General features: G+C 52.7%; 12 protein-coding genes across 12 annotated transcripts; 6 read left to right on the forward strand and 6 right to left on the reverse strand.

The window, feature by feature from the left end:
• Nucleotides 1–337: 337 nt before the first annotated feature.
• J4E85_006186 (uncharacterized protein) lies at nt 338–870 on the forward strand (the record flags this gene model as incomplete). Its single annotated transcript, XM_051470426.1, has 2 exons — nt 338–768; nt 822–870. 2 exons carry the CDS (start codon nt 338–340, stop codon nt 868–870), a joined length of 480 nt encoding a protein of 159 aa, XP_051325914.1.
• Nucleotides 871–1,053: 183 nt separating this feature from the next.
• Nucleotides 1,054–2,979, reverse strand: J4E85_006187 (uncharacterized protein; the record flags this gene model as incomplete). Its single annotated transcript, XM_051470427.1, has 1 exon — nt 1,054–2,979. The coding sequence occupies one exon, from the start codon at nt 2,977–2,979 to the stop codon at nt 1,054–1,056; it is 1,926 nt and encodes a 641-aa protein (XP_051325915.1).
• Nucleotides 2,980–3,433: 454 nt separating this feature from the next.
• On the forward strand, nt 3,434–6,879 carry J4E85_006188 (uncharacterized protein; the record flags this gene model as incomplete). The annotated part of the gene is made up of 3 exons (XM_051470428.1): nt 3,434–3,931; nt 3,990–6,547; nt 6,606–6,879. The coding sequence occupies 3 exons, from the start codon at nt 3,434–3,436 to the stop codon at nt 6,877–6,879; spliced, it is 3,330 nt and encodes a 1,109-aa protein (XP_051325916.1).
• A 287-nt stretch (nt 6,880–7,166) lies between these two features.
• J4E85_006189 (uncharacterized protein) lies at nt 7,167–8,543 on the reverse strand (the record flags this gene model as incomplete). The annotated part of the gene is made up of 1 exon (XM_051470429.1): nt 7,167–8,543. The coding sequence occupies one exon, from the start codon at nt 8,541–8,543 to the stop codon at nt 7,167–7,169; it is 1,377 nt and encodes a 458-aa protein (XP_051325917.1).
• Nucleotides 8,544–8,845: 302 nt separating this feature from the next.
• Nucleotides 8,846–10,511, reverse strand: J4E85_006190 (uncharacterized protein; the record flags this gene model as incomplete). Its single annotated transcript, XM_051470430.1, has 4 exons — nt 8,846–9,468; nt 9,529–9,892; nt 9,946–10,400; nt 10,454–10,511. 4 exons carry the CDS (start codon nt 10,509–10,511, stop codon nt 8,846–8,848), a joined length of 1,500 nt encoding a protein of 499 aa, XP_051325918.1.
• Nucleotides 10,512–11,692: 1,181 nt separating this feature from the next.
• Nucleotides 11,693–13,299, forward strand: J4E85_006191 (uncharacterized protein; the record flags this gene model as incomplete). Its single annotated transcript, XM_051470431.1, has 2 exons — nt 11,693–13,196; nt 13,259–13,299. The coding sequence occupies 2 exons, from the start codon at nt 11,693–11,695 to the stop codon at nt 13,297–13,299; spliced, it is 1,545 nt and encodes a 514-aa protein (XP_051325919.1).
• Nucleotides 13,300–13,791: 492 nt separating this feature from the next.
• On the reverse strand, nt 13,792–15,080 carry J4E85_006192 (uncharacterized protein; the record flags this gene model as incomplete). The annotated part of the gene is made up of 3 exons (XM_051470432.1): nt 13,792–14,187; nt 14,245–14,888; nt 14,939–15,080. The coding sequence occupies 3 exons, from the start codon at nt 15,078–15,080 to the stop codon at nt 13,792–13,794; spliced, it is 1,182 nt and encodes a 393-aa protein (XP_051325920.1).
• Nucleotides 15,081–15,260: 180 nt separating this feature from the next.
• J4E85_006193 (uncharacterized protein) lies at nt 15,261–16,203 on the forward strand (the record flags this gene model as incomplete). Its single annotated transcript, XM_051470433.1, has 2 exons — nt 15,261–15,285; nt 15,707–16,203. 2 exons carry the CDS (start codon nt 15,261–15,263, stop codon nt 16,201–16,203), a joined length of 522 nt encoding a protein of 173 aa, XP_051325921.1.
• Nucleotides 16,204–16,489: 286 nt separating this feature from the next.
• On the reverse strand, nt 16,490–17,872 carry J4E85_006194 (uncharacterized protein; the record flags this gene model as incomplete). Its single annotated transcript, XM_051470434.1, has 1 exon — nt 16,490–17,872. One exon carries the CDS (start codon nt 17,870–17,872, stop codon nt 16,490–16,492), a length of 1,383 nt encoding a protein of 460 aa, XP_051325922.1.
• A 2,121-nt stretch (nt 17,873–19,993) lies between these two features.
• On the forward strand, nt 19,994–21,091 carry J4E85_006195 (uncharacterized protein; the record flags this gene model as incomplete). The annotated part of the gene is made up of 2 exons (XM_051470435.1): nt 19,994–20,234; nt 20,283–21,091. The coding sequence occupies 2 exons, from the start codon at nt 19,994–19,996 to the stop codon at nt 21,089–21,091; spliced, it is 1,050 nt and encodes a 349-aa protein (XP_051325923.1).
• Nucleotides 21,092–21,650: 559 nt separating this feature from the next.
• Nucleotides 21,651–22,239, forward strand: J4E85_006196 (uncharacterized protein; the record flags this gene model as incomplete). The annotated part of the gene is made up of 3 exons (XM_051470436.1): nt 21,651–21,796; nt 21,957–22,062; nt 22,162–22,239. The coding sequence occupies 3 exons, from the start codon at nt 21,651–21,653 to the stop codon at nt 22,237–22,239; spliced, it is 330 nt and encodes a 109-aa protein (XP_051325924.1).
• Nucleotides 22,240–22,755: 516 nt separating this feature from the next.
• Nucleotides 22,756–24,780, reverse strand: J4E85_006197 (uncharacterized protein; the record flags this gene model as incomplete). The annotated part of the gene is made up of 2 exons (XM_051470437.1): nt 22,756–24,270; nt 24,319–24,780. 2 exons carry the CDS (start codon nt 24,778–24,780, stop codon nt 22,756–22,758), a joined length of 1,977 nt encoding a protein of 658 aa, XP_051325925.1.
• Nucleotides 24,781–25,089: the final 309 nt, after the last annotated feature.

Raw genomic sequence — 25,089 nt, forward strand, 5'->3', positions numbered from 1 at the left:
CTATTTCGTATCGGGAATATTCGCATTCACTCGGTGTCATGACTTTGATCGCTACCTAGCAGGGGTCTACGCTAGACTAGGACTGCCTCTCCGAGCTACACAATACTTGCTCGTGTACTCTTGCCAGGGCACGAGATCGCATTCGATACAAAGTGAATTCATGTTCAAGCTGTGATCCCCTTCTGGTGCCTAACACATGTCACAGCTGACGCTTCCCGCCACTCTCCTCTCTAGATATATACTCGGCTACTATGCCCACATAATGTTACTAACACTCACAAAACCGGCTTACTCAACTCTTTAACACTCAAAGGAGGACCTTCAATTTTGCTTCATCATGGACGCTCTATACCCCAGCGAATCCTGTCCCCGGAAAGCCCCGGCCGAGAAGCGTCGATGGAACTACGATGAGGAAAGCCAACTCATCCGTCTCATTGAGATAGAGACAATGACTTATGAACAAGCAGCGCAGGTTCTCAATCGTACCGCACATGCTACTCAGCATCGTTACGCCATGATCCGACAAAGAGACGTGAGCGCCACCATAAACTGGACTCCCGAACTCGATGCCGCTGTGATCGACGGCCACCGCCGTATGCAGAAGCCCAAGGCTATCTCGCGCGAGATGAACGTCCCGATTGAAGCGATACAATCTAGATGGCAAGCCCTCAAGGCCATGAAAAGAGTACCGCAAGATGTGATCGATCTACAGCGGCGCAAAAAGTTTTGTGATTTCACTCCGGAAGATGACGAAGCGATTCTACGTTTGTATGTAGAGGGTAAAGAGGACAAAGAGCTTGCGCAGATGCTGAATATACAAGGGAAAAGTCAGACGGAGGTAATAAACAGAAGAAGGAAGTTGGTCGCTGAGAGTTCGCCGATATACAGGCGATTAGTAAGTATGCGAAACAGTACGTTGGAGGAGAATGGGGTCAAAGTGGAAACGGAGGCACTGGAGGTGGCAGTGGGCAGAGATAAGTACGAGTGGATGGAGGAAGGAACATAAATTACTCATACGGAAGTTGTTGTAAATAAACGTACGTGCTAGACATCTTACGCGCCTTTACCCTTACTACTGCTTCCTTTGATCTCATCATCAGCGTCCTGTGGAAACTGCACGCCCATCGCCCTCATCATGTTGCCTGCAGGACCCGCCATGCCAGCCTGTCCCTTGAACGCCTTCAGCATGTTATCAGCGAGGTTGTAGTCTTCGTCCAGAAGGTCATCGTCATCATCCTCCTCGTCTTCTTCAGCGACCTCTTGAAGCTTCCCCTTGCCCTTTCCTTTGCTGTCGGACAGGAGACCTGTTCCGGGCTTGTGCTCCGATTTGGGGTTGACGTTCAGCGCACCATGGCTGAAGAGCTCAGCTTCCATCATCTCACTGAGTTTCTGGATCTCTTCGTCTTCTTCCTTCTCAGCGTCTTGTTCGAGCGCTAGTGCGCGAGCTTCCTCTGTGAGAATGGCTTTCTCCGCCGCGGGTAGCATCATGTACTTTTCGAAGGCTTGTTCGTATTCGGCATACTCCGCGTCGGCTTCTGCGTCGTCGTCTCCATCCGTGTCATCCTCATCCTCGCTATTCCTGGCCTTCGCCTTGCTCTTGCCCCTGCTCTTAGTTTCGTTCTCGGCTGGCGAATCACTATCTTCTGGGTCTTCCCATCCTCTGCCGCCAGCGTCAGAATCATTGTCAACATCCATAGGGTCTAGAACGCCATCAACACCCTCAGCGCCTGCTTCGTTGTCGGCCAGGAAGTCGTTGAAGCGTGCGACCATTTTCTTCAAATTCTCCTCCGCATTCTTGTCACCAAACGCGTCTTTCGCGCCGCTTCCTTTACCTTCCAGCTCCTTCTCAAACTCAGAGAAGTCAATGTTGAGCCACCCTTCATCGTCTTCACGCTTGGGCCAACCGGCGATTTCGGCGTCGGTAGGAAGTGTGTCGTCGCCACTTTCCAAATCTTCTAGTAGAAGGGCGATCTCACGCGTCGGTTTGCGGGATGTGTATAAAGAGTGCGACAGAAGCATCTGCATCCCTGCTGTGATCTTGATTCCGATCTCTGCCTTCTCGGTTGGTCTACCAGACTTGACGAGCTGCTCCAGTGCTGCGTCCCATGGCGCGGGCGGTTCCCAATGCTGACCGAGAAGCTGAGCGTAAAGAACTTTAGTGAAACGAACGCTAACGTCAACAAAGTCTTCCGGTGGGAACGTGAGCGGGGTTTTGGACTTTTCGGGTTGGATAAGCCGGATGGAGATGGGGTCTCGAAGATAGAAGGCTTCGACTACTGGTGCAATATACGACGGGTTACTATGCAGAATGTGTGCAACCTTTCTTGGCAGGGGAAGAGTCGCATGATGTTGATTCTCCGAGATGGCAGCCGGATAACCAGCCAGGCGATGAAATGCCTCCTTTTCAACCTTCATGTACTGCTGTGGTCGTGCTGGTGTAGCGTCGATGATCTGAATAGCTTGGGCTTGAGTCAAAGGGCCGGGCTCCTCTTCTTTCCCAAGTGGTATGATTAGTAGGCGATGGCTGTTGATCCAGACTCTGTTCTCGGCAACCTCAGGGTTCAGCCATTTCGGTAGCGCATTGGCAGCTTCAATCAAGAGGAATTCTCCATCGCTGTCATATATGCGTATCCATGCGTCCTTGAACTCTTTGCTTAGTTCACGTAGAAAGTAGACAATGAGCCATTCGTCTGCCACACTGTCGCCGTAGTTAGAGCGTCCTTTGAGCAGCCACTGGTGTTCTTCGCGAACTAGATCGAGCTTGAGAGAGTCACGCTGCCATATGTACTCTTTGAGAAACTTCTTCTCTAATGCATTTAGAGCGCGTTGGAAAGCTTGTAACCGTTCTCTTGTCTGAATGTCCGAGAGCCTAGAATCGATGATGAAGACCATGTATTCCACGACATCATCGGGCAGCTTTTTGGGAAAGCCATCGAATCCTTCACCAAACCACTTAAGGTCGTCTTGTGGCCCGTCCATGGTCCAGGATATATATTCCAGATGGTGCTATCTTTGGTCTTCGGAGCCAGTCAGATGGATCTTGGCTTCGTTGTTGTTCGTTTCGAGACTGAGCCCAACGCTTGTGCGGGTATAGTCGGTTCGGTACTTTTAGGTTGCGTTTTCGTATTGCCACTGTTCTCGAGGGGCGGAAATGGATGTACTTAGTAGCAGAGGAGCATTTATTCCTGGATTGAAGTCTCTGCCCAGGTGGTGTAGGCGGCAAAGAGGTAACGTGACTTCCAGACGCGCTTTTCGGGTCCTTGCCTGCATGGGCTAGCGGCGGGCAGTATCCCTGTCGTGGTCCAAGCGTCCCTAAACAAACAACATCTGGAGTATGATGAAGTGGAACATGTAGCATCCGCACTGTTGAGGTGCGCCCCAAAGGACTTTTCTATTTCTCTCACTCATGCGCTGCTAGAGTACATTCTATACCATGGCGCACCTACCAGACACGCCTCGCACCGAGGTTGGCGATATGACGCGCTTTACAGTCAACGAGCCCTCGTTCAGCATGGAGGAGACATTTCATGCGCCGACAGACCGCGACAACCTCTTCAAACAGATGGGCGGCGCCCGAACCCCCCGACAGCCGCTTGCATCCCGACGCCAACAAACCGCGAAGAACGAATTCACGCCCATGCTGAAGAGCGCAACCGCGAATCGCACGCGCCAGGTCAACGGACTGCTCGACGGCAAGATCACGACGCCCGCCGCGATGAAGCCAGGCTTCCAAGTGAGCAACACGCCGCTGCCCGAGGCGAGCATGTACGACATTCAATCCAGTTCCTTCGCCGATTCGGTCGATGGCCGGACACAGCTGCCAGACCCCAGCTCGAGTGCTATGAGCACGCCCACCGCGCTACCAAGAAAGGCAGAGGGCGAAATGGACAACGGAAACGGCAATGTGCTCACTCTGAGAGAGCAGGAAGCGGTATGTATATCCGGGCTCGCCCGCTCACGACTACTCACAGGTCCTAACACAACTGCAGCGTCTGGAGCAGATCGACAAGGAAAACTTCGGACTAAAGCTCAAGATCCACTTCCTCGAAGAGAACCTGAAGAAGATGGGCCCCGAGTTCAACCGACAAGCCATGGAGGAGAACATCAACCTTAAGTCAGAGAAGGTCACGATGGCGCGCGATATCAAGAACTACTCGAAAGACCTCAAAGCGGCCGAGAGGGAACTAGACACATACAAACAGCAGCTACGGGAATACGCCGAGAAGGTCAAGCGACGGCACGTCGACGAAGGCATGCGGGAAGAGATGGACGAGCTCCGACGGCTAGCCGACGAACGCGCGGCCGAGGTGGAGCGTCTTGAAAGGAAGCTGGAAGAAGAGAGTGGCGACAGCGAGGAGCTGGACAAGGTCAGAGCAGAGCTGGACGAGGCACAAGCAGAGCTCAACAGACGAGACGAGATGCTAGACGACCAGGACGAACAGATCAAGGACTTGGAGGAGAAGCTGAAGAATGCGCAAAACTCTCAGTCTGCCGGTGACGAGGAGAAGGACCGCCAACTTCGGGACCAAGCCGAACGCATCGCCGAGTTGGAAGAACAGCTGCAATCGGCCAAGCAGGCGCAAGAAGATGACATCGCAGAAAAAGAGCGGCAGGTGGCTGAACAGGGCGAGAAGATCGAAGACCTCCAGGAACAAGTTCGTGCTGTCGAGCGCGAGAAGGACGCTGAAATCAACGCCTTGAAGTCCAAGCTCGATAGCGCTGACGACAGCAAAGACCAGGAAATTCGGGAGTTAAACGAGAGCCTGGATGAAGCCGAACATGATCTCGAGGTCGCAGAGCAGCAAAAACGCCAGGAACTCTCTGTTCTCGAGGAGCGCCTACGTTCACTGGAGCGCGAAAAGGATGCCGAACTTCGAGAGCTGCAGCGGCGCCTCCAGACCATTCAGAACGAGAAGGAGGCTGAGATGGATGCACTGCGCGAACGTTTGGAGCTTGCAGAGTCTCAGGGAGACAATCAGGTCCAATTGGCGCAGCAATCCGCCAACGATGCCAGACAGAAGGTGGTCGAGATTACCCGTGAAAAGGGCGTCGAGATTGAACTTCTCCAGTCAAGGGTTGACGCTGCTGAATCCAGAGCCGATGAGCTGGACGACTTCCGGAAGCAACACCAAGACGCCATGCAGCAAATTTCACGCCTACAACGGGAAGCATCAGCATACGAACAGCAGTTGCAACAGCTTAGACGCGAATTGAATCAGAAAGACCGCGATCTGGATGGTTTGGAAAGAGTACGACGTGAGCGCGATGATGCGACGCAGGAGCTTACCGGCCTTCGCTCAAACCTCAACAGCAAAGATGCTCAGGTGCAGTCACTCAACAACGCCATACGAGAACGTGACAATCTTCGCCGTGAGCGCGACAACTTGGTTTCCAAGATGTCGAGCAAGGATGAGCAAGTGGAGGTTTTGCGCAGAGGCAACAACGACCGCGACACATTAGTGGCTACTCTACGGCAGGAGCGTAAAGATATCGAGAGCGAATTGCGCAACTTACGGTCCGCTGTATCCGGCAAGGACACCCAGATCGAGGCGCTTCAGAAGATCACGCGCGAACGGGATGCACTATCTCGAGATCTTTCGAACTCGCAATCAACGTTGCAAGCTCGTGAGCGCGATATCGCCAGCCTGCAGAGGAAGATTGAAGCACAAGAAACAACACTCCAGGAGCTCAAACAACTCAGGAATGACCTGAGTGACAGGACCCGGGAGCTGGATACGGCGCGGCGAACGATAACCGAGCGCGAGGCCGAGCTTGACGCGTTACGGAGCCATGCCGACGAGCCCGATACCCAAATCGATGTTATGCAGGACCTAGTACGCAAACGCGACGACGAGCTAGAGAATTTGCGCGACGAGCTGAACGAGCAGAGGAGCCAAGTTGATGCCCTACAACGACTTGCAGAGGAGCGCTTGGAAGCTCTTGAGGAGCTCAAGGAGAACGCTCGCCGGGAGAAGGACGACTTCGAAGCTGAAATAGAAGTTCTGCAAGAGGATGCCGACGAAGTCGCCGATGAGAAGGCCTCGCTCGAGGAGAAGATCACCGTTCTGGAATCTATGATACGCGAAAAGGAGAACGAAAACGGGGCCCTGCAATCTCAGACCCGTACGGCACAGCGCGAACAAGAGGCCGCTCTTAAGAACCAGATTCATGATCTCGAAGGACGAATCCGCGACAAGGATGCTCAACACCGCAAATCTCTATCTGAAGTCAAGTCGACAGCACGGGAACAGCAATCCGCCCTTGAGCGTCAACTACGAGACCTACAGTCTCATCTCCGTGAGAAAGAATCGCAGCTTCGTCTCATCCAAGCTTCCTCGAAGTCTATCCAACAAAAGGCCAACCAGGATGCGATTGATCTGGACGAACAGGCGGAAGCCCTTACTAAGCGCCATATCAAAGAGATCAACGGTCTCGCCAAGCAGATCCAGTTCCTCCGCGCACGATGCTCGCGAGCAGAGGCATTCCGGGAAGCCCTTGGGTACCAAAAGAAGTTCTTCTTGATGCAGATTCAGACTTACAATGAATGGTATGTCTCCACCCCTTTACCAGAGACTCTATGCAGGACAATCACTAACACCTCCCAGTAATCAAGAAGACCTCAATCTCATCTCTCAGATGGGCATCACCCCCGACATCACCGTCCACGACCGTCGACCCAAGCTCAAGTCTGCAGCTCTCGCTGTCATCGCCGCTATTCGAATGCAAAAGCTGGCCGATGGCTGGGCACAGAACAGGAAGATACATGAACAGCTCAAAGCAAAGTTGGAGAGTATGAGGCAGAATAGTGGAAGGGGCACCGGCATGCCGACTAGCGCTAGGAAGAATTTGGGAGCTTCGCATCTGAGGATTGCGCGGTAGGACTTGCAATACCCGTAGATGGTGGGAGGCGTAAGGCGTTCTTTGATCATTACTATGCATGGCTTGGTGTTGATCATCATGGGATGGGTGTTGTGGTTTGCCACTGTCGACTTTAGCGTAGCGTTATTGCATGGAATGAAGTCATGACATCTGGATCTAATCTGCTCGCAATGCAGTGCATTGTAACGGTGTTGTTATTTCTCGAAGAAATTGGGTATCATAATCATTCCATCATCACTGCGGCCACCAGCCTCTTCTCCATGCGGCTTCACTGCACCGTGTCTATCTCATTTTTTCCTGGTCATTCCACAGACGCCACAAGCACCTGCGTCCCCGGCGTTGATGTACTGGCTTCCCTCGCAAGTAGCACTCTTGCATTGCCAGTGGTCGGGTACAAAGTCCTTCTTCAGTACGTTTGCGCAAGCGCCGCAAGTCAATGCTCCGGCCTCATTCTCGAGTGAGCATATGGGACAGGCAGAGCTCGGCGGTGGCGGGGGTCGTGAGGCAGAAGTGCCTGATTTGGGGCGAGGTTTAAAGATCTCGGGGAGGGAGTTGCCAGGCCCTGATGATGGTTTCGGGTTGCCAGTGGATCGCGAGGAGGTCTTTGACGCGGTCTGAGTCTTCGTTGGTTTCGGTGCTGCCGGCCTGCTCGAGGCTTTGGCCGATGTTGTCTTCGATAATTTGGGCTGCGGCGCGAAACCTTGTATCTCGTCCATCTCCCTCCTTGCATCGCCATCTTTGTCGTCTTCGTCCTCGCAGATCTTGACTAGGGCGCGGCCTTTGTCGTCGAACATGCTCTTGCCATCTACGTCTACCGCTGCGCCGTCTTGATCGCCTTCGACAAACTCGTCCTCTGTTTCGCTGTCCGATGACGGCTCCTCCTTCTTTATCACGACGTCATCCTCCTTCTTGACTGGCTCGAAGCGTGCCAATGCCGCCGCAGCTCGGAGATCCCGTCCTCGTGCACTACCAGCGACCCTGGGCTTGCCTTTCTTTGGGACGCCCTTCTCGAGCTTGACTTTTGTGTCATCGTCGGCGCCCAATGCCTGGCCTCCAGCTCCGAACTTCTTCATTATCCTTCGTTGCTTCCTCTCCGCATAGCTCAGCACGGGCTTCTCCTTTCCACCCCTCTTCCTCTTGTTTCCCTTCCGTCCATATGTGCCACCACATAGATGCTCAGGTACATCCACAGCCTCGCCGTCGCTCGCTTGTAAGGCTCCCGTATCCAGATCTCTACCCCTTCCCCACAGTCCTTCGCCAGTGTACCCTTTTGCCCAGAGCGCCCTCAACTCCACCGCGTAGCCATCTCGAACCTTCCAGAAAGCCTTCGAGTGATTCATCTGCTTGCAGTGCGCGAGCTCATGTACCATGACCATCTCCACCATCCTCTGTGGTAGCCATCTTCCATTTCGGTCTCTGAGCACCAGTTGTATGACTTCGCCGGCATTGAAATTGCGACCGACAAACTCGGTGTTGTAGGGGAATTCTTCAAGCGCCTGGACGAGGATCATGTGCGACTTCATGAAGGGGTAGCATATCGCTGCGACGCGGTTCAGGATGTTCTCCGCTGTTGACGATGTCGGGCCGGGCAGTGTGCGTATGAAGTTTATGTGCGCGTTCGGGCGTTGGGTGCGCTCGTTGATGCGCTCGAAGCCGAGGACCATTGAAGGGTTTTGCGCATGCGATAACCGGCTTTCGAACGGAGAGGGGCCCAGGAACGGGTGTTGAGTCTGGGATTGCAGTAGTGGTCGTAGAAGGTGCTGCTGGGTGGGTGGCGGCTGCTGAGACGGAGATAAGCGTGAAGCGGTGTTAATCCGACGCGACGCGACTATGACACGCTGCGTCATCACCCATTGCCCGAGATCTCACTTTGGTAGGAGCACCATCATCCTTCATGCAACCACATTGCGTGTGAAGCGATACATCGGAATGGCACACATTGCAATATAATTCATCAAAAGTAAGTCTACAAGAACGTGCCCAAGTTAACATGGACAGCTTTCACTTGCGTGTACGCAGACAGCGCATACGCGCCCAGCTCCCTCCCAATACCGCTCTGCTTGTAGCCACCGAAGGGGATCCCGAAATGCGAGTCCTGACTGCTGTTGATCCAAACCATACCCGCCTCGATCGCACCTGCCACGCGGTGACCCCTCATAATGTCCCGAGTGAACACAGCCGCTCCCAATCCGAACTCCGTATCGTTCGCCTTCTCGACCGCTTCGTCTTCCGTTTTGAAGCTCTGAATAACAACAAAAGGGCCGAAAATCTCTTCGCGCACGATCCTCATATCATTGCTGCAGTTGGCAAACACAGTCGGCTCGACGAAATATCCCTTCTCTGGTATGCCGCTCTGCTTGCCGCCGAAGATGAGCTCAGCTCCGTCTGATTTCGCTGTGTCGAGGTATGCGAGGATCTTCTCTTGGGCAGCTTTGCTGACTTGAGGTCCATGATTGGTGTCGGCATCGAACTGCGAACCAATTTTGGTACTCTCTTTGGTCTGCTTCTTGAATGCTTCGAGAAACTTGTCGTAGATGGTGTCCTGGACATAAAGACGCGAGGTCGCTGTACAGACTTGTCCCATGTTCCCTTGACGATTCGTTAGTCACAATTACAGGAAGTGGATACTGCAAAGAGGAGGGAGCTTACCCATGATACCCATGTGCGACCACTTCACAGCCTGTTCGAGATCGCAGTCATCGAAGACAAGGAGTGGGCTCTTGCCGCCAGTCTCCAAAGTGATATTCTTCAAATTCGTTGCTGCAGCCTTCATGATGGCCCGGCCGGTAATGGTGCTTCCTGTGAAAGCAATCTTGTCGACATTTGGATGTTCGGAAAGTCGCGAGCCCGCGCTCTTTCCGTAGCCGTTGACGATGTTGACTACACCTGGAGGGAAACCAGCCTCCCTGATCAAGGTGGCCAAGAATAGTGCCCCCAGTGGTGTCTGCTCTGCTGGCTTGAGCACAATGGTGTTTCCGCAAGCTAATGCTGGACCGAGTTTCCAAGCAGCCATCTATGAAGCTTGTTAGCTTTGAATTACACCAGCCAGAGTCGATGGATACATACCATGACAGGGAAGTTCCAGGGAATGATCTGTCCACAGACGCCAAGGGGTTCGTGTTTGGTATATGCCAGCTTCGCATTGCTCGTCTCAATCGTTTGCCCATACACTTTGTCCGCCCATCCAGCGTAGTATCTGAAGACCGAGATAGTCTCAGCGACGTCTTCGTCCATGGCTTGCTGGTAAGGCTTGCCGTTGTCCCACGCATCGACGGTAGCAAGAATATGGCTGTTCTTCTCGCAAAGGTCACCGAGCTTCCACAGCAGTTGGCCTCGTTCGGCAGCGGAAATGTCGCGCCATGCTGATGACTTGAAGGCAGCTCGTGCTGCGGCGACTGCAGCATCTACGTCATCCTCGTTACCGGCGGAGACCTTTGCGATGACGGACTCGTCGTACGGATTTATCGAATCCAGTGTTGAGCCGGATTTGGAGGGGACAAATTCGTTGTTGATGAAGAGGCCTAACCAATGTTAGTTGTTCACGCCTAGAATATTGGAAGTTGTTGATGCTTACCAGTGGGCTGCGTCCACTTCGTGCCATTAGGTGCTGTAAGGTCGATCGACTGGGCCATCGTGGAAAATGTGTATGCGGTAAAAGAAGGGGTAAGATGCAGGAAGTGTTATACAAGGATGATAGAAAGATGCACCTCGTGGACAGAGCTGGACAATTGGTCTTTTCATATCCTGCGCCCTCGATCAACGCGTCTTCATCACATCCACCCCGCACCGAGGTTGCAAGGACGTCGGTTCCACATGATCATAATCAGACTCGCGATGACTATCATCCTACTCCAAGAAGCTATGCCCATCGATTTTCCCAAAACAGACAAGAACTTGACCAAGGCGCGCTGCCGAAGGCATGTGGTGGTTTTCTGAATGTGGGTCCATCAACAAGGCGTCCACATGGCAGACCCGGAACTTCGAAGGAACACTTAGGCGTCGACTTGATCAAAATGTCCACATTTTGCGCTGGCCAGTGACTTCCTCAAGTGATAAGGTAGCCTGCGTTTCTCAAGGCCATCTTTGCCCGTCAACTTGCCACCTTCGGCTTAGTACCACACTAATGCAGAGGCTCCACTATCAGGGCCCAAATGTCCGATCGGCATCTCGAGCACGCAAGCACACGCTTTGACATTGCCCTCCAAACTGCTCTCCCGGGCATAGTCGTTATCCAGACTTTCGAGACGTTTCTTGTATGTTTCCAGCGGCACGGATCTGACGGCGCATCGAAGGCTTGAGCGAAAGATAAGCTTTCCTTCCACCAAAGTCATGTGCGAGCGCTCTACACGCGAAATCTGGGGCCCCGGAAACGACTACCAGAGGCCTATCATCCTTCCAAAACAGGGCATCGCTGCACCATGCACAAGGGAAAACCGAACACTCTGGAGCCTACATTGACGCGAGAACTTCCGGTTTGGTTATTTTATCATGCTCCAGTCTGCAGAACTATTCAAGCCACCGCTTATCTCGAAGCGATGTTCTGACGAGTCAGTAGCGATGCAGTCAATACAGGCTTGACCTCGAATCAAGACACTTCAGTCCGGGGTAGAGAGCCAGTATGGACGATGCCCGCTATCTGTGGACAATGAACCATCGTCATATCTTATCATGTTGGACGCCACATTGTCGAGCATAGCGTATGTACGGCATGAGATTGAACTGCCTGTAACAGCTATATTCATTCACCTCGTGCAGACACTTGCTGTCGCATCATTCCTACCATCCTGATTCCAAGAATCCTCCTTTTCCCACTATGTTGGCGACCAACAGCGAGAAGAAGCTCGGCATTCCAATGGGTCCAGTGACTACCCGCGAGGAGGGTGTCGTTGAGCACGTCCATTTGGGATACGATGCGCAGCTCACGAAGAACCGATCGCTCATCAGTGTTCTGGGTATGTGCCTTGCCATCGTAGCAGTGCCCTATGGTATTGGCGGTCCCTTGATGAGCGCCATCTATGGTGGTGGCCAACTTTCGATATTCGTCGGCGTACTGGTTGTCCTGTTCTTCAATGGCTGTGTCGCGATCTCGCTTGCCGAGCTGGCATCACGGTATCCAACATCTTCTGGTGTGTACTACTGGTCGTACCGGCTCTGTGGTGAACGCAAGAGGACACGCAAGATCGTCTCATTCCTGACCGGCTGGTTCTGGCTCATCGGAAACTGGACCATTGCACTGTCCGTCAACTTCGGCTTCGCTTCCCTTATCGCGGCGACGGTATCAATTTACAACCCAGAGTGGATAGCATCAGACTGGGAACTGCTTCTCATCTTCTACGCGCTGTGTGTGCTGGTCTTCCTTGTTTGCTCACTCGGAGACAAGCTGCTACCGTATGTGGACTCCGTGGCCGCAGTATGGAACTTCGTCACCATCATCGCACTTCTGGTCGCTCTATCAGTCCGCGCCCAGCAAGGACGACATCCGGCCTCCTACGCGCTCGGCAACTACGACAGCAGCTTCTCAGGCTGGGGTACGGGTTTTACGTTCTTCATCGGCCTCCTTCCACCAGCATACGCCTTCTCCGCCATCGGCATGGTAACCTCGATGACGGAAGAATGCGCCCAGCCCGAGATTGAAGTTTCTCGCGCCATCGCCCTCTGCATACCATTCGGTGGTCTTGCATCGCTACTCTTCGTCCTACCACTATGCTTTACGCTACCACCGCTCGAAGACATTCTCAACGCACCCTACGGCCAAGCGCTGCCATACGTCATATACTCTATCATGGGCTCAAAGACGGGAGCGCTGATATTGATGATCATGATTCTCTTCGTTACTCTCTTCTGCGCCATTGCGATCACGACTGCTGCTTCACACTGCACATGGGCGTTTAGTCGCGACAACGCGCTTCCACTCGCTGGCCTGTGGACACGCACCATCGCCGACCGGCCCATCTACTCGCTCACGCTCGTCACAGTCATCGAGATGCTACTCGGTCTCATCAATCTTGGTTCCAGCAGCGCGTTCACCGCTTTCGCATCAGTCGGCGTCATCGCACTCGCCATCGGCTACCTCGTTCCTATTGCTATCTCTCTCTTCACGGGCCGGAAAGAAGTCGCACATGCGAAATGGAATGTCGGTGGCCTGGTGGGCACCGCAGCAAACATCGGTGCTGTGGCATGGATTCTCTTTGAACTAGTGCTCTTCAGCATGCCGACTGCGCTTCCTGTTACTGAGGTCTCGATGAACTACGCTAGTGTCGTATTGGTCGGCTTTGCGTGTTTGAGCGGGCTGTGGTATGCCCTCTCTGGCAGAAACAGTAAGTTCAAATGTTTATCTGCATGGTCATGCAGGGCTGGAGTCTCTACTGACATCGCCTAGAGTTCAAGGGTCCGCCCAATGAGGTGGATGACGTTTACTAAGGTGTAGCATTCCTTTGCCCTGGTTGTCGGATGATCACGCTTTCTTGTGGCCCTCGTACCCCTTGTACCATGGCCTCCTCCGATGCAGGATGTTGCACATTTATCTAGATTGCAGCCTTTTGTGGAAGAAGTCCACTAAGTTGCGTCCTATCTGGTAGCGTTCTTGCCCAAGAATATACATTGCCTTTATAACTTCTTCCCATATATCAACATTTGAGAGTACGTATGCAGCAAACTCAACATAGCTCCCCTGGTAATGTGTACCGTATGTTACGCAAAAGCTGCAGCGTGGCATTGGAGCGCTTCTGCTATAGTAAAGGTGTGAGATGTATGGACTACCTGGCTCAAGGTCATATGCTTGAAGCTTAAGCCTCATCAGCTGAGTAACAGGCATAGAAGCACTGTTTCATGTTGTAGACCGCCCAAACATGATGAGGCGTGTGTGTATGCAACAAAGTATATTTCTACTGACTCTGACAGGGAAGTCTACACTCAAAACGGAAATTCACCCTCCGGCTTCTCCAACACTCCACTATCAAACTGCTTCCTATGTTCCTCATCCAGATACGGAAGCAACAAACCCTCCCAATGCTCTCGTCCCTTGTAGTAACTAACCGTCTCATCCCAGCTCCTTATCGCCTCGGCCAGTCTTCCTGGTACATGCGGCTCCTTCGCAATGGTCGTCACCGGCTCGAAGTACGTCCTGATGGTGAAGAGAAGAGCTTTGGACTTTGGCAGACGTCTCAGTGATTGTCTTTCCGAGCGAAAGTGGATGTCTTCGACACGGAGACCTTTAGAGTTGGCAGTGGCCCATGAGGCGACGGTGTTGGAGTTCTGATCGCCCATGCGGTGTGACCATGCGAGCCCGTCGTCCAGTTGGATGAAGAACTACAGATCTATCAGCACTGGTACCTCAATATTTGGAGTGATTTTGGTGCTACTTACGTTGTTTCGAATGACAGGCTTCTCACACGTCATGTTGGCGAAAAAGCGATTCATGGCCTTTTGCAACTTCTCCTGGTAGTGCGGTACACCGGCTTCGATATGTAGTTCATCGAGCGACATGCGGTATTTCTCAGTCAGGCGCCAGAACCCAGGTAGGCAGACTGCGCCCGCATCAATGTGGTATTGGCCATCGTCATTCAATACCATGACAACCAGATCGTCCTGAACAAGCTTTGCTGCGGTAACCATAGCTTCCGTCGGGCTCGGTGCTGGGTATTGGAATTCTTCACCAGTGACTGTGTTATGAAGGACGTTGCCGCGCAATTGGAAGACTTCCGGATAGCGATGCGTGAGATATTGTGTCAACTCTTCCAGGACCTCAAAGCACGCGAGGCGCGTGACTTGGTTATCGACATATTGTACCCGGGATTTGACGTCCTTCTCGAGCTCCCGAACCTTGGCATCGTGGTAAGGGATAAAATTCGAATCCATTTCAATCCACTGGTTCCAATCCATTTTCCGGATCCCCATTGTTACAAAGTTCGGGCCATGGCGGAAGGGTCGATAGAGCTTGGGATCTGTAAGCTCAAGTTTGTAGTCCTCCGCCGGTTTCGGTAACGGTGTCTTGAATGGTATGGAAGGGACTTAGAGAGGTCAGTGCTGCCCAAATTGATGATATTCTGATCAACTGCACCTTTTTGCTTCATGTCGTAAGATGGAGAGAGTTTGTTACTCGAAGTCTTCTGCATCCGCCATACCAGGCCAACCGCAAGTGCAACCAAGAACGCCGCAAAGCCCAGAGGCGTCAAGACTGGGTTGATCGATAACATGTACATTAGGTAGTAGTTTTTCCCCGTGCGCTGCTTCCAACGACGCTTCAAGCAGACGACATGAGCAGTTAAATGCTAGATCATCGTGAGATGGACGTTGACAATGGCGAATGACACCATTGGCGGCTATCTACACCTTAGCGTAGGGTCGCGTGTATAGGTTTGCAGGGAAATGTGGGTCAAGAAATGGCCGCTGTACTTGCCATGCTGGGTATAGCTCGAACTGCAAGGCATCGCCACGCTAAACCCCGGTTTCATATCTCGTGGCGAAAACGAGGCCTGGTCACCTTCCATGTTGAGATGTTCCGTGGTTCCAGCGGCATCATTCATATCGGAGATAGGAGCTTGTTTGCTTGTGTCAGATATGGATTGCGGGGACGCTCCACTTCCGTTCGTCAAGGAGAGCAATTCAACGATAGCGAGCTTGTCTATACCAGAGCGAGGCAAATACCGGGCAACTTTGAGTTGTTGGACTCTAGATTGAACATTCTTGTCGTAGTCTGGGGCTTGACTCCAGTGCGATGACGCGGAGCTGTGTTGCGAACATTCATTACGGGACCCAACAGCGGAAACACGCCCCATACGATGCATGGGTCTATAAGTCGCGATCATCTCCAAGACCGTGTTATAAGCTTCTTCGCCCGACTCCTTCTCGACTAGAACACTTGTCACCAACTTCTTCTTCATTTCGCCCCAAACGCATTTCACTATCGACATCGAGAACTTCATTATGGCAACGTTCGGAAACTATGCTGGAACCGAATCCAAATCGAAAGCTTTCCATTACTCGCAAGCTGTCAAAGTAGGAAACGTCGTCCGTATTTCAGGCCAGGGTGGTTGGGATGCGGAAGGAAACGTAGCACCAAACGCGGCAAAGCAAGTGGAGCTAGCGCTTGAGAACATTGAGAAGGCTCTACAATCTGTCGAAAAGGGCGTGTCCTGGAAGAACGTATACGCTATTCGATCGTACCACACAAACATCGACGAGTCTGCGGACCTATGTATCGAAGGCTGGCGACGCGTCATGCCTGATCACCGACCGGTATGGACATGTGTCGAGATTACCAAACTTGGTATCGAAGGCATGCAAGTCGAAATCGAGGTGGAGGCTCTCGTTGAATTGGAGTGAGGGAGGCGGTACTCAGACATTGGTAATATGCTGGGATACGGGCACCAAGAGTGGCTACCATTCCTGTCGCATTTGCTGCATATACACTCTTCAATCTTAACAACTAGATAGTCCTTAGAGTCATGTATACATCTGGCTTGGAATCTCTGTAAAATGCGACATGAATTATGGCCGTCCCTGGTGCAAACACTAGACAGTTGAGCAAGTGGCTGGTAGTCGTAGGGCTCGGAGGCATTTTGCCGGAACTATCGCAATCTTCTGCTATAGCAAGAACCGATGAATTCTTTCATATGACCAATGTACACATGGCGGTGTTCTTGAAACTTCCGCTCCACGTAGTAGGATTACGAGACGGTTGCCAGAGCGCCTCCAAAGTTGCCCGAATAGACAGCACGGACTCGAATCGCAGATTGTTGTGTATGTTCCCCAAAATCTTCATCACACATTCCCGATGGGCCTCCAAGAGTGCATGTGCGCCAGCAACATAGAGTGGGAAAAGAGCACAGTTCTGTGCTTTAGATCTCGTATCCATGCCTTGTATACACTCCAGACACGCATGGACATGCTGTTGGAGAAGAAAGTGCTTCGTGGGAATGTCGTGAATAGCACTGTAAAGGTATATGAGGCCTGCGTGCTGGAAACAACGGACAAGTGAGAGCGATGCCGTTGTAACAGGGCTTAGCAGGTCTTGTCCTGCGTCTCCATCTGGACACTCTAGCTTGGAGTACGTGGGCTGAAGCGCATGCTCAAAGGCCTGCGCCTTCTCGACGCAAACTTCGGCTCCAGTTTGTAGCTCGTGGCGGTAGAAGCTCATCTCAGCCAATGTGGATAGAACAGACCCGAGTGATGTAGTGCCAGGGACGACTTCCCACCATACTGATCCTGACTCCATTGTCTCCCAAATGGAGGCTGGGAACGAAGGTTTTCTGTCTTGGAGCAGGGCGTCTGTCAGATCGGTGGATGCTAGTTCCGAGAGTAGCATTCTAGTCATTCTGTCTGACGATGACCATGCTGCTCGAAAGCCACCCATTGCGTTGATGATTGCGATCGCTCCTGCAAGGTGACAACCGGTCGAAGCGTCATCTGACATGCAGTTGACATAGCCTTCCAGGAAGTACAAAAGCAGCACCGCGACTAAAAGTGCGGAGAGCGCAGCACCATCGGATTGCTCGCTGCTCAGTTGGCCGCGGATAACTGACAAGCAATGCAAGCGTCTCCTCTCAAGAGTCTGTTTGGACGATCCGCGCTCTTGCAGCGCCCGATGCTCCTCGGCAAATACGCATAGGGCCTGGAGGACAGGTTGAGAGCGCAGGGCAAGTGCGACTGGTGGCGGGACTGGCTCATGAAGAGTGGAGAAAAGTGGCCATAACCGCGCTTTGAAGTATTCCAGTGCTCTTCGCTCATTGACTGCCAGGTGAATGTTATTGAGCGAACGCTCGATGGATAGCTGTGGGATGCATTCGGGCACCGTTTTAGCAGGTCGCTTCTTCCATCTGAGTAGTAACTTGTCGTAGCTGCAGTCTTCCGCGTTTGTGGAAAGGAGGCATCGTCGGCATGTGGGCTTCTGGAGGTCGCATTTGACTCGTCTTTGCTTGCAAGGCCAGCACGACCCTTCAACCGTCCGTCGACGTTTTGGCGGACTGTTGCCAGAGGATTCCGGACGCGACATCTGTCTGCATGACGTGATAAGGGTCGCGATTTCAGAGTGAGAGTGACGAGGTTGCGAAAGGGGAGTACCAGTCGATATCAGATGGATGATACGAATGTCCGACTGATGCGAATCTGCCCTCAGTATTGATGCATGAAGGAACAAAGATCGAAAAGGGCGAGACGCGTCGAGGCCTCCGCTGATCGGGGCCCCCGATTGGCGCACGCCAAGACCATTATTCCCGCTAGAGCCGTGGCCTCGCCGCTCCACCAAGATATCTCTCTCTTCATCAATGCGATAACGACGTCTGATGGGATATTTGTCACTGTTGAGTATTATGGCGGTAAGGGGTCAGGGACGTTTATGCTAACGCTTGGAGCGAACAAACAATCAAGCACCGTGTCAAGGCTCATGCTTTTGCGGGCCGAAGAAGCCCTGGAGGCGATAGGAACGGTACATGAAGCTCAACAACCCTTGAACCCTAGACTCTAACTTCTTCAACCCTTTGCTGGGCTGTTCTGCCATCGAATCTCATGGGCGTCCAACCTCCGAGCGTCGGATCATCCAACACTTTGGTTCCGGACGGTGTCAGGCTGCATCTACGTCGATAGCTTTGCTTGTTACCGTGCAACACGTTGGTACGGTAATGGTACCTGCATTAAAGCGGAACCGCGCAAGGTAAGCAGAAGTACCTGCAAGACCCTCGCTCCTCACACCTTCTATGTGCGCGTCGATGCGCGTTCTGAACGCTACTCTCAACATTGACGTCCTGAAAAGCAATGGACACCGGCAAAGGGTGGCAGATGCTGGGCTTACTGCCATGAACAAGCCCTTTGTTGGGTTAGCAGATTGCGAGGGTAATCCATTTGGATGGAAAAGTGTTCAGTTACTGCCAAACACCTACAGGGCTGAGCATTTCAAAGGTCATGTGCTCGTGGTGGCTCCGGCTCTCCACAGCAGCGGCTGCACGATCACACTAGTGTCGTCGATCACTTGGCTCAGCTCTTCTACAAGCGGTCGATGGACTGGAGGCTTACCGGATCACCTCAATTACTAACATCACCGTTCGCTAGCGGAAAGCGTCAGTGGCTCTTGTATCGCTATCTTGGGGCAATACCCGAAAGCAGCTCGAAATCGCATGGCGCGCCATGCCACGACACCTGGGCATACAAGCGAATCCCAGCTGATGGTACTAGCTTGTGTAGCTGAAGAACAAATACACCGCTTAGTCGTTGCACGAGTTCACGTATGTGGGACCGCAAGGCAAGTGGCGTATTCTTCCTCGCGGATGATGGGCTCAGGTCCCGGATCACCATGCGGAGAGTATTGAGTTTTGACATGCCAAGTGAACACGCGAGATCTGGACAAGCCACCATGCATCTTCACGAGAAAACACGAGGCTATCGTGGCTTCGTAGAATTCTGGACAACGGATACCGACGCTAGCGGCACCGGAGAATCGCAAAGCGGTATGCTGCTTTTCGGCAGGGTGCTCTTCCGCACTCAAGTATTGGTGGCATTCACGCAGGATGCTGTGACTGTACTGTCGATATTTCGCTCTGGGCTGTACTTGCTTGTCGAATGGCGAGTGTTTCGACTCACACTCTTTGAATCAGGCACATGTCTGCAACAGCTAGACCGTTCGCAAATGCGCCTCTTCGCAAGCTTGGCACCTTTTTTCTAGGCGGCGACTGCTAGACTGCCCTGACTTCCTACATTGACGGGATCTACCTGTCTCAAAAGGTCATTAGTCTAGGCTCGGCCCTGCATATCGCTGTCATGACCATCACTTGGTAGCTGTTTGGCTGGCTTTCCTCAACCGTATCGCCTTAAAGCGGCTGGCTTGGCCTAGGGCTACAGGGATAGATTACTATTTCGGGGACCGAGCTGTATCCCTCTACTCAATGTGGCTTGCTGTGGCCTCAACTAAACGGCGTCTTGGTTCCATGCGGGACTGTGATCGGCGAGAATGGAAGGCCCGGGACTTGGTACACCGTTGCTGTTAGGAGACAGTCGGGGAATATAAGGATGTTCCAAACATCTTGTCTTTTTGTTCCTCATCAGCTCACAGTTGCTCCTCTTACACTGTCTTATAATTTATTGTTCATAATCTTCTCGGTCGTTACTTACCTCAGCTGCCATGATGGTCCCTACTAAGTCCCTGGCGTTGCCACTCATCGCTCTATGTTCGATAGCATCATCAACTCCGTTGGAACCCCGTCATGCCGCACCCGGCCTTATCGATGGCATTCTCAATGGTGTTCTCACAGGCATTGAGCAACTCATTGCGGACGTTCTGTCTGGTAAAAAGTCACCTATCGACAACACCAAGACGAACAAGCCGTTGACCTGCTCATTGTTGAGTATTGACAAATGTTGCGTTTGTGAGTTACAACAATCCTCCTTAATCGTCTATGGCCTAACAGATATAGGGTATGATGTCTCTGCCGAGCTTACCAAGCTGTTTGTCGACCCCAAGGACAAACAATGCAACGACAACGCTCGTGCCGCAGTCCGTATGGGCTTCCACGATGCTGGGTCTTGGGATAAGAATGCTCTCAATGGTGGTGCCGATGGATCGCTACTCATGGACTTTGGCGAGCATGAAAGACCCGAGAACAACGGCCTTCAGAGCATTCGCACAAAACTTCGAGATGTACAATCCAAGTACAAGGTCGGATACGCTGATCTCGTCCAATATGCGCACAATCACGCAACAATCTCGTGTCCGAAGGGGCCCCGCGTACTTACATTCGTTGGCCGCAAGGATGCGACCAAGGCCGCACCCAAAGGACTTCTACCTGACGTTCATCAAGACGCCGACAAATTGATCGCCATCTTCAAGGACAAGGGTTTCTCGCCCCACGATCTCGCAGCACTCGTAGGCGCCCACGCAACAGCCAAGCAACGATTCGTGGACGTCCGCCCAGAGGTCGTCGACAAGCCACTCGATACGACCCCCGGTGTCTGGGACGTCGAATTCTACAACGATACTCTTAACAATCCCTCCGGTGGCAGTGCTGATCAGAAGGTCTTCGTCCTCCCAAGCGACAAGGTGCTATCGACACATCCCAAGATCGCCGATGAGTGGAAGTCGTTTGTTGGTAACCAGGTCCATTGGAACCTGGACTATGCGAAGGCTTACATCAGGATGAGTCTTCTGGGTGTAGAGAAGAGAGATCTGATGAAGTTGGTGGACTGCACGAGGACACTGCCCGTTAGCAGGCCCTCATTTCCTTAGTGTACATAATTTACAATACCCTTACGCGCATCGCGATTTAATTCAATAATTATTATGACAAGATGTCTCCGTGTCATATGCATGTTTGGCACGTGCGCGTGTATTTGACGTATCGACCAGGTAAGAGCTCGGAAGCCCTGGATGGCCCCTTCAGGGACCGCATCTGGAGAGGGTCGCTGAAGACGGAGTTGGATAGCGGCAATAATCGTGACTCAGAACCATCGAAAGGGGAGAACTTAGACGAAGCAACTGGTGCAACCCTTTTCAGTTATCACACTTGGCAAAAACTTTGTTGTGTCGAGATGCGATGAATGAATCGCGGTGCATGGTTGGTCTACCAGATAAAGCCAGGCGGGGTGGCTGACATAAGCGTGAGGCAGGCAAGGGTCCAGGTCAGGCGAGTCGAGCTTGCTTGTTTGTAGTGCGGAGAGCAGGTAGCTCACAAACGTCACGGCCGGCACACGAGCGTCACCACCACCACGCTTCACCCACACGCTCACAGACTGAGGCCTCAGATCGAATCACGATACAAGCGACTTAAAAGATAGCAAAGGACACAATGGCAACTCAATTCTTGAGGGCGGCGGCTCGCGCCGGCGTTCGAGCGCCTATGGCTGCTTCCCGCGGATTCCAGACAAGCGCTGTACTGAGGCAGGATACTGTTGTTGCGCCAGTGAAGAAGCCCGTTGGTGCTTTTAGGGGAGGGTGAGTACCCATCTCGCAATTGCATTCGGCAATGTCCGACTGGGTTCCGATGGCTACACAGCCATGGGAGACTGTCACATGCCATGAGGCAGGCGCGACAACGAACGACGTCTACTAGAACGGCAAACATGGCTGAATCAGTATGGCTAACACACGACAGATTATTCGGCTTCCTTCTCGGTGCTACCGCGTCCGGCGCAGGCATGTACTACTATGTCATTGACGAATACCGCGTATCGAACCAGCTCCTGACCGAGGACATCTACGTACGTCATTCCTACATACATCCTTTACGCACAAGCTCGATCGCAATAACAATACATCGGGGCTATACATTTGAAGCAGGCCATGGCTAACGAAAGCAGGCTCTCCAATCCGCCGTCCAACGGATAGAAGGCTACGTTCGAACCCTCGAGGACAAAGTCGATGCGAAGAAGCGATAAATCACCCACCGCATACCTATCAAGCGACGATTACGCGGCCGAACCTGCGCAGCGCGCCGAATGGGGACTTGTACGGGCGGAGCGGGCAGTACAATACGATGGGCCAGTGGGATGGAACACGCATGTACACTACGAGATTGGACTCTTCTCCGTCATTACGAAAGCTGATACTCATCGAGTAACTATCTTATACCAAATATATTTTAGGCTGTTCATGGTGGTGTTTTGGGACCTGATGATGATCTTGTGACAGGCGCCCTTCACCTGAACCTGACATGCGGACTTGAATAGTGGCCTCTCTGAAACTCTGTCCAACTACGAGATGATTGCTTCATCGTTTAGGAAGGTCGTATTTGCAATTGGATGAATGCGTAACTACACGCGCTTTCGTGTGCATTTGAGTCTATTATTTAACACATCATTATGTGAGATCTATTCACGAAACCAAAACTAACGCCGTACATGCCATTTACCATCAGATGCCCCCACTTATCCTATCCGACTCAAATCATCGCTTCACAACAGCGTAAGTGGCGCGATCCACTCGCACTTCGGTGGTGTGACGGGTATGTCTTCATCATCGTTGAATCGCCCGAGCTGAGCAACACGCTTGTAGATCTCCTCTAGAATCCTACCCTGCTCGCCTTCATACTCTTCTGGTTTGCCTTCCTTGTAACGGTCCTTGGGATCGATGGGCTTGCCATCTGGTGTAACACCTTCAACATGGGGGCGCGGTGCGGAGCTAGGCTGCGCTATTGAAGCCGGCTGAGAGGTAGCCTGGACAGGGGCGGGAGGGTTCCCAGGCTGGCTCTGTGTCTGGGTGGTGAAGGGAGAAGGTGAAGGCGTGGAGGCTGCTGGCGCGGCAGATGTTTGGGGCTTGAGGAAGGGGTTGGCAGCTGCCGGCTGCGTTGCGTTGTTCTGAGGCTGTTGAGTACCGAAAGGTGACGGTTTGCTTGGTTGACCGAAGGCCGGAGCTTGAGACGCTGCGGCGCCGCCGAAGGGGTTTGCCTGTGCAGGTGCAGGTACAGGTGCTTGTGTAGACGGCTGCTGAGGCTGACCGAACGGATTTGGCTTCTGAACCTGTTGGGCTTGCTGTCCAAACGGTGAATTTTGAGCTGGTTGCTGGCCTGCTTGACCGAATGGTGCAGATTGAGCTGGTTGTTGGGCTGCTTGACCGAATGGTGAAGACTGGCTTGATTGCTGTGCTTTGTGGCCGAATGGAGATGGACCTGACGAGGCTTGCTGACCAAAGGGTGACGCACCAGACGAAGCTTGCTGGCTAAAAGGAGAGGCATTAGCACCTGGTTGAGCCATCTGCCCGAATCCGCTCTGGCCAAAACCTGGTTTGCTGAATGGGCTTGGCTTTTGTCCAAGAGCGTTTACTTGGCCGAAACCCGATGCCGCACCTGGTGCTGATGGCTGGCCGAAAGCAGATCCAGAACCTTGACCCATACTGCTGGCCTGACCGAATGCGCTACCTGCGCCCGGCATGGACGGTTGGCCGAATCCGGAGGCACCAAAAGCAGGCTTCCCAAACGCACTACCACTACCACCACCCAAAGCTGAAGGTTGAGTAAAGGGTGATGGCTTCTGGCCTACCGCAGAGGCAGCGCCGAAGGCCGATGTTGAACTTGTCTGAGCTGGTTGACCGAAGGCCGGTTTGCCAAATCCTGGATTACCCAACGCAGAAGCTGCACCGAAGGACGATGTTGAAGTTGTCTGTGCTGGTTGGCCGAAGGCCGGTTTGCCGAATCCTGGTGTAGAAGCTTGCCCGAACGCAGATGGTTGAGATGATGCTGCAGCAGTCTGGAACGGATTCGCTTGTGCTTTCATGAAGGGATTCGCAGCAGTGTTAGACGATCCAGTAGGATTGCTCGCTGATCCGCTTGCTGCAGTGCCCTTGGCGATGTCGATACGGTTAGGATGAACGTTGGCACCCTCTGCGACGTAGTTGATAGCACCTGTGATATCATCCAAAATCGCCTTTACTTGCTGCTGCATCTTCTCGCTCAGTGCTCCCTCTTCTTGTTGCTACAGACCGTTAGTTATGAAGAACCCAGCGCTGAACTTCAGACTTACCGCTGTAGGCTCATTGCCTGCCGCTCGTAATGTGTAGTACCGGGATCGAAGCTCCTCTGGACTGATCTCGACAGGCCCCTCGATGAGCTGCCGTGGAGCATCTTTTCCTGGACCGTAGCATGAAAGCGGATAGATCGGGCGCTCTTTGGCGAGATCGATCTGAATAGCGTCCTTGTCTAAGCTGAATGTCGATGATTTTTGATCACGGTTTCCACCAAATGAATTAGTCCCGCTGTTATCACTTGGGCGATAGCGGTCGCCGTTGAAAGCACCGAAGCGGTTGGAGCTTCCGCCGAAGCCGCCTCCACCTCCGCCTCCGCCTCGACCTGCATCTCGCGAACTTCCAGGGTGCTCGAATTTGCAGGAATCTACTTCGCGTGAGACAGTTGTCTGTAAAGGATAGCGGATGAGCTTACCACCGAATTTACATGCATTCCGCTGGTAGAAGCCACAGACAGTCATGTCGCCTTGTTTGTCGTGATAGTCTCTTTGTCTAGGGTCAAAGTTTGAGTTTCGTAGTTGACTGTGTAATGTTAGCAACGGTGAGATTTTACTTGTGTTGTCAACTTGTGGAGGTCAATGAAAGAGGCAGTGGCGGCTGGAGTGAACGGAAACTGCGAAGGTTCCAAGGTTCAGGCGGACGGACGCGACGCGCTAGTAATCAACGCGAACAAAGCACGTCAACTAAGAAAAAGACCAAACAGGCCTGCAGCCTACATCGACGTGAAAACCTACAAGATAGGTAACCTAGCGTCGATGTAGGCTCTAGAC

Source organism: Alternaria conjuncta (genome assembly GCF_024043145.1).
Source record: "Alternaria conjuncta strain BMP 0040 chromosome Unknown scaffold_8, whole genome shotgun sequence".
Lineage (NCBI taxonomy): Eukaryota > Fungi > Ascomycota > Dothideomycetes > Pleosporales > Pleosporaceae > Alternaria > Alternaria conjuncta.